The 6,566-nt window shown below is 53.4% G+C and overlaps 1 protein-coding gene across 3 annotated transcripts in view; it reads left to right on the top strand.

Moving 5' to 3' along the window:
• Positions 1-1,719: 1,719 nt before the first annotated feature.
• Positions 1,720-6,566, top strand: part of Smurf1 (SMAD specific E3 ubiquitin protein ligase 1) — an 89,585-nt gene continuing 84,738 nt past the window's right edge. The window contains exon 1 of one of the 3 annotated variants that reach the window (XM_021222722.1): positions 1,720-2,072. In XM_021222722.1, the coding sequence (XP_021078381.1) occupies positions 2,018-2,072 (55 nt within the window). In that variant the 5' untranslated portion in view covers positions 1,720-2,017. The remainder of the gene's footprint in view (positions 2,073-6,566) is intronic. The other 2 variants (XM_021222721.1, XM_021222720.2) reach the window with 2 other exon arrangements.

Genomic DNA, 6,566 nt, shown 5'->3' with positions numbered 1-6,566 from the left:
AGAAGGAGAAGGAGAAGGAGAAGGAGAAGGAGAAGAAGAAGAAGAAGAAGAAGAAGAAGAAGAAGAAGAAGAAGAAGAAGAAGAAGAAGAAGAAGAAAAGAGAGAGAGGTTAACCTCAGTTTTTTTCAACTGTTTATCCCCTAGCTCCCCCCCCCCTTTTTTTTTCTGGTGGCAGAGTCTCTTGCTGGCATAGGGTTCCTGATTCATGGAGGCCTGCAACCCCCAGGAATCCTGTCTTTGCCTCCCCGGGGGCTGGGATCACACCTGGACCGTGCGTGGGAGATGCTGAACAACTAGGAGCACATGTTGCTCTTCCAGAGGATCTAAGTTCAGTTCCCAGCACCCACATGGTGGCTCACAACCCCCTGTCCCTGATCCAGCACCTTCTCATGCACACATACAAACACGCACACAAAACACTCATATATAGATAACGGAAATATCTAAAAAAAAAAAAAAAAAGCCACACAAAACTTAGCTTCTTGTGTTTGCACAACGAACACCTTACTAATGGTGCTATTCTCCCAATCAAAGACTCTTAAATGAATTTATTCCAACCTAGGGTCTCGCTCTTAGTGACAACTGCTTAGAAATGGAAGCAGAGTTAGAGTCTGGATTAATCGTTGCCCATACATGATCCTATTCTTAAGATATTTTTCCCTCCGTTGTTAAAAAGTTCTGGGCTGCACAGGCTCATAAAACCAAACTGCCTAGGACAAGGGCAGGTACAAGCCTGTAATCCCTGCACTCCGGAGGCTGAGTAGGGGATCACAGTTTTGAGGTCAGCCTTAGCTACAGATGAGCCCCCTGTCTCCAAAGAGGGTGATCAAATGCTGTGGGTAGCCGGTTCTAAGGAAGAACCACAAGAATCTGCCCATGAAATGAAGTAAGTTCAGGTCAGATGTGAGTTTGGTAAATATACGCGGCCTTTTCAAGAACATTTTATTTCCTCTCTAGAATGCGTTACCATAGAGATTGGTTTGCTTGCTGGGGAAAGAAAGCCCGGCTTTTGCTTTTTACCTGCCTGACACTCTGGGGACTTGGGGCTGGGTTCATCAGAAGGCAGGGAATCGCAAACCCGACTGCTTACATCTCTGGGTTAGTTCAGTTGCATGCAGGTTCCTATCCACAAAACCACCACCTCTCCAATTACATCCTTCATCTTGTTTAGCTGGTCCATATGCCGCACTTCCTCCGAGTCTAGCCACTTTGTCAATCGAATACACCAGTTGCACAGGGCACATCCGACACTCGATCATAGCGGGAAGTCTTCCCTTGGAACTTGCAGGATCTAAATACTATTTCCTCAAGAACGATAGCGTGTGCCCACGCGTGCACGCGCGCACGGTTCTTGGGGGGGGTTTCCGCGCAACACCCTGGCTTCCATCAGGAGCCTTGAAAAGTCCGACACTGAAGAAACAATCGGTTCCCCCAAATCGTCGCACAAGCAAATCAGTTGGTTCTGAGATTGTGACTAAGAACGAGCTCCGACTGCGCCGCTTGTGTGTGCGTGTGCGCCCATGTGTGTGGGGGGCGGTGGTGCCCACGGTAGTGTCAGTTTCAAGGCTCCCCGCCGGCGGCAGGAAACCTTGCAGCTCCCCAGACCCCCCATGCGCGCGCCCAGGACAAGCGCGGTCGGCGTAGCGCCGTGCTCGGGCGCGCGCACGCACACACGCAAGCGCGAGGCCGCGCAGGGCCGGGCCGGCACGGCGGCGGGCGCGCGCAGCTCGGGAGGCGGCGGCGGAAGCAGCGAGGGCGGCGGGCGTCCGGCTGCGAGCGCGGCGGCTCCGGGCTGGGCCAGCCAGGGGCGGCTCCTGGCGGCGGCGCGTCCGAGCGCTCGGTTCTACGGTTCCAGCCCGTGGTCTCCGTCCCAACGCCTGCGCCGCGAACTCGGCGTCCCGGCTCGGACCCCGGCGCCCAGCCCGTGGCCGTAACCTTGAGGCGGCGGCGGGGCCGGGCCGGGCCGGGCTGGGGGGCGGCGGCACTGGATCCGAGGCCGGCCGGCCGCTGGCGGGAGATGTCGAACCCCGGGACCCGTAGGAACGGCTCCAGCATCAAGATCCGTCTGACAGGTAGGCACGACAGGGCCGCGGCCCTCGCGCCCCTAGGCTGTCCCAGGGACCCTGCGGACTCCCGCCCCGCCCCCCATCCTGCACCGGCCGTTGTCCCGGGACCGCTGCACCCCCTACGGCGTGCGCCCCTCGCTCGCGCTCCCGGCCCCGCCCCCCGGGTGCTCTGCAGGCGCCGCCCCTGCCGCCCCGTCCCCTCCCTCTGCATCAGAGCCCGCCCCCGACCCATCAGGACACGCCCCGCTGCGGCAGCCCCGCCCTCCCTCGGCATCAAGCCACGCCTCTCAGATCTGCAGACTCGCCCCCTTAACTAGGCTCAGCCCTCGACTCTTCTGCAGACTCCCCCCTCCCCCTCACAGGCTCCACCCCTTGACTACTTTGTAGCTTTGGCGCCCCGCCCCGTGGCTCCTCCCTTTGCATCATTCCCCGCCCCCTGCTTGCTCTGCAGGCCCAGGCAGCTGCCTTTTCTGCATTAAGTCTTGCTTGCTGTTCATCCCTCTATCATAGATTCCACCCCTCTGGCTGATTCTCTTGGCCCCGCCTCTGGCTCCTTCCTCTTCAGGTTCTCTCCTGCCCTTCCCTCCCCCACTACTCTATCTGCCCACACCTACCATCAGTTGCATATGGACCACGCCCCCTAGGTACCACCCTCTGCCCCTAACCTTACCCTTCTGGATGAGGTCCCGCCCCCTAGCTCCTCCTCTACAGGACCATCTCCTGACTCATTTTTCTGCCCCACACCTACCCTCAGCTGCACATAGGTACCACCCCTCGGGGCCCTCCACCGGTCCTCTAGTGCTCCTCTCTTGATACCGCCCCAGCACCCTCCGATCCACACCTCTCCCCTGCCTGCTCTTCTCCAGGCCTTGTACACAGCCACACACCTACTTTCAACTTCATGTAGATCCGCCCCCTCGCTGCACCTCCACTGCTCTTTCCACCCCGACCTCACATTTTCATCATCCATCTTTTCTCCCTCACCATCCTCCTACCTGCTGTTCCCCTCTAGTCCCACCCCTCACCATCCTCCCTCCTGTCCCCTCCCTCTTTCCTTCCCTTGCAGCTTCTCATCACTTCCTCTCTCCTTTCTTTCTTCCCACCCTCTCCCGTGACCTGTTGTCTGCCTTCTCACTTCTCCCTCCCGGTACCTTCGAATCATCCCACCCCTACTCGACTGCTTTGCTCTCCTACCTCCTCACTCCCCCCCCCCCATCTCCATCTCTAGCTTCCCCTCTCCTCTCTTGGCTCCGCCCTCCTACTGTTTCCCCTCCCCCAGCCCCGCCCACATCCCCTGCCTGATCCCGCCCTCACTTATCTTTCAGTCCCACCCACTCGCTTCTGTCTTAGGGCCTCCACCCTTCAGTCGAAAATTCCTCAGTCCTGTCTGGGACCAAACGTCTGTCTCCCAGTCTTGTTCTCACTTCCCCACCTCCTCAGTGGTCCAGACCTCTCCAGTCTAGTCCACTTCCGTTCTCCCTGAGGCCAGGCCACTTAGTACTCCAGAGACCGAGTCTTTGGTTCCTACCTCCTCTGCAGTGCCTTCACCCCTTGCCACATCCTTGAGTCCCCCTCCCACACAAGCTGAGCTGTCTAGTGCAGGCTCCTTGCTCCCCTCAGTCACCAGAGGAATGTTCAGGTTTCCTAAGTGCTCTGTAGTGCCACCTTCAAAGGTGAGCGCAGAGCTTGCTGTGGATCTGACAGCAGCAGGGTAGTTTGCATGCAGGCAAGAGGCGAGCTCTCTGTCACAGCTGCCTCTCTTCGTGGGTCCAGAGTCTGGACCACTGCCCTCAGCTTTCTCTTTCTTTCGCCCTCTCCTTTCCCTGCAGACCTTACCAGTTTGAATCCATCCCTAAGGCTGCATGCATGGCAGGGTTGGCGGAGGGCCTGCTTTGGGGCTTTCCAGCTCAGAAGAGGAAATACATCGTTAAGTCTGAGGCCTTGCAGGGATTTCCCTGGAGTTTTCTGTTCCAAGTCAGTGTGGTTGGGACTAAGACTTCTGCTTGTCCTGTCAGGCAGAGCCTTAGGGGGAAGGCCTGTGATCATGGCGGACATTCTTGGAAAGTTTCTTCTGTTTAAGAAAAGATTGATACTTTTTCTCTGAAGATGTGGGAGCAGATAACGGTGTTTGAACTAGAACCCTGGTCATATTGGCCATCTTTGCCTCTGGACAGAGACTGGAGGAGACTTGCTCAGTGGCCGCCTTCGCATGTCTCTCTGTGTTAGTTAGGAAGTAGGTTCTTTGACAGTCATCCTTGGGAAGTTTGCTCATTGACACTGGGCTCTGACTTCAGCTATGATCCAGGTTGCGATCAGCCTTCCCGTTAAAGTGACTGACTTGGGGAATTTTAGTGGGAATGAGATCAGTGGCTTACTTGTGGGATTTGTGGCAGGTATCTATTAACAGATCCTGGTCAGCTGGTATAAAAGGGAGGCTCTCGGGTTAATTTTGGTATTGCAGACTTGGAAAGCATCAGAATTTTGGGTGGCTTTTGATGGGGAAAGACTAGGGATGGGTGCTGGTGGATGGTGTGCCTATGTGGTGACACTCATGAAAACCTTGGAACCAGCATCTTATTGAAGATGAGGTGGGCTTGCCTTCATCTCTGCTGTGACAGGAAGTGAGGACGGTTGGGTAGCAGTCTCTCCAGAGATAAATACTGTCATGGAGTCTATGAATTTGTATTTGGGGAAAGATGACTTTTTAAGAATGAGAGCTATTGAAGCTGGGGAGCTGACTCAGTCAGGAGTGAGTTTGCCCAGCAAGCATGAGACCTGAGCTGGAACCCTGCACCCACTTAAAAATTGAACGTGGCTGGCTGGGAGCCTCACCTGATCATCGAGCCCCGGTCCTAGTAAGAGACCGTATCTGAAGGCAAACCAAGGTTATGGCTCCTGAGGTTGACCCTCTGGCTTGTGTGCACACATATACAGGTGTACCTGCATGCACACCAACCCAAATACATAGACAGAATAAAAAACAAGATGCCTGGTGTTGAAAACCACACAGCCCCAAGACGTTGAAGACACTGGAGTGGTGTCAAGTGTTGAGAACTTTGCGGTTTACAGTTGATGGCCTTTGGGGAGCCGAGCCTGTCAAATCAGGGCACCCTGGTCAGGCTAGCAGTTGCATGATGTACAGCCAGGGTGTCCTGATAGCACAGGGTCATAGTTTCCTCATTTGAGTGCCATTCCAGCCCCATTATAAGTGTCTTTGATCTCCTACATGATCCATCAGCGTGGTTACCTACCTACTTTACGTTACTGTTGGCCTGTGTGCTTTCTGGTCTCAACCCTGAGACTCAGAAATTTGTATTAAAGGGCAGCACTTTGGTTTAATGTGTGTCAAGCCTTAATTTGGTGCATTAGTGTTGTATTTATGCTTTCTTTTTCTTCCCATGGACACCCCTGCCCCTCCTAAGTTGTTGAATAATATGCCAAAGTGCTTTGGAGAGCTGCTCTGTGCAGTAGAAAAGAATGGTTGAGTTTCTGTATTTGAATTATGTAATTTTAATGATTGTCTTTGTGGTATTTCCTAGGAACTATTTCATGAGGTTTAGAAGTCAGTATGTGCAAAATCTAGTAGTCTTGTTAGCTCTGTCTTGTAGACATCTTAAGAGTTCACTGGAGAGTGCGGCCTTTTTGGAAATCTGGATATTTGTTTTTAAGATTTATTTATTTATTCTATGTAAGTACACTGTAGCTATCTTCAGACACCCCAGAAGAGAGCATCAGATCTCATTATGGATGGTTGTGAGCCACCATGTGGTTCCTGGGATTTGAACTCAGGACTTTCAGAAGAGCAGTCAGTGCTCTTAACCTCTAAGCCGTCTCTCCAGCCCTGGAAATTTGGATATCAGATTCAGCTGCAGATCAACCTCAGGCTCTGTTGTTGTGGTCCACAGACCAACCCCGGGCTCTGAGGGCCGTGCTGCTCTTCAGAAAACTCAGATTTCTCTCTGCCACGGAACAGTTAGTTGATGTTCCAAATGCCTCCGCTTTTTGGGGGGTCTGTTTTTATCTTTTTAAAACGTCCTTTTTTTCTTTTTGGATTTAGTTGTTTTATGTGTGTGAATATTTTGCCCGCACTTATGTGTGTGCCCCATATTCGTACCTGGAGCTCTTGAAGGTCAGAATTGGATATCAGTTCCTCTGGAGTTAACAGTTTTGAGCTACTCTGTGGGTTCTGGGAATCCACCCTGGAGCCTTTGCCTACAGTAGCAAGTGCCTGGGACCGCTGAGTGTGGCCATCTCTCCAGTCCTGCTTTTATACCTTGAGGTGACTTGAACCTTCTGTGTTTTCTTGCCTTTTGGAGCCAGGACTGTATCCCATGAAGAGCAGTTCTAATTGCAAGTAGAAGAAGGAAAGAGACCTGGCTTGTAAGTTGGCGTAGGTGTGCAGCAGGGTCCTGTTTGGAGTGAGGTAGTTGTAGTTATAGTTGCTAGCACTTTCAGTCAAGCCAGTCACAGCCAGGCACAGTGGACCTAAGTGATTCTGGG

Source organism: Mus pahari, chromosome 23, assembly GCF_900095145.1.
Source record: "Mus pahari chromosome 23, PAHARI_EIJ_v1.1, whole genome shotgun sequence".
NCBI classification, from domain to species: Eukaryota; Metazoa; Chordata; class Mammalia; order Rodentia; family Muridae; genus Mus; species Mus pahari.
Note: the sequence above shows the minus strand (reverse complement) of the source record. Positions and strands in the feature narration are given on the sequence as shown.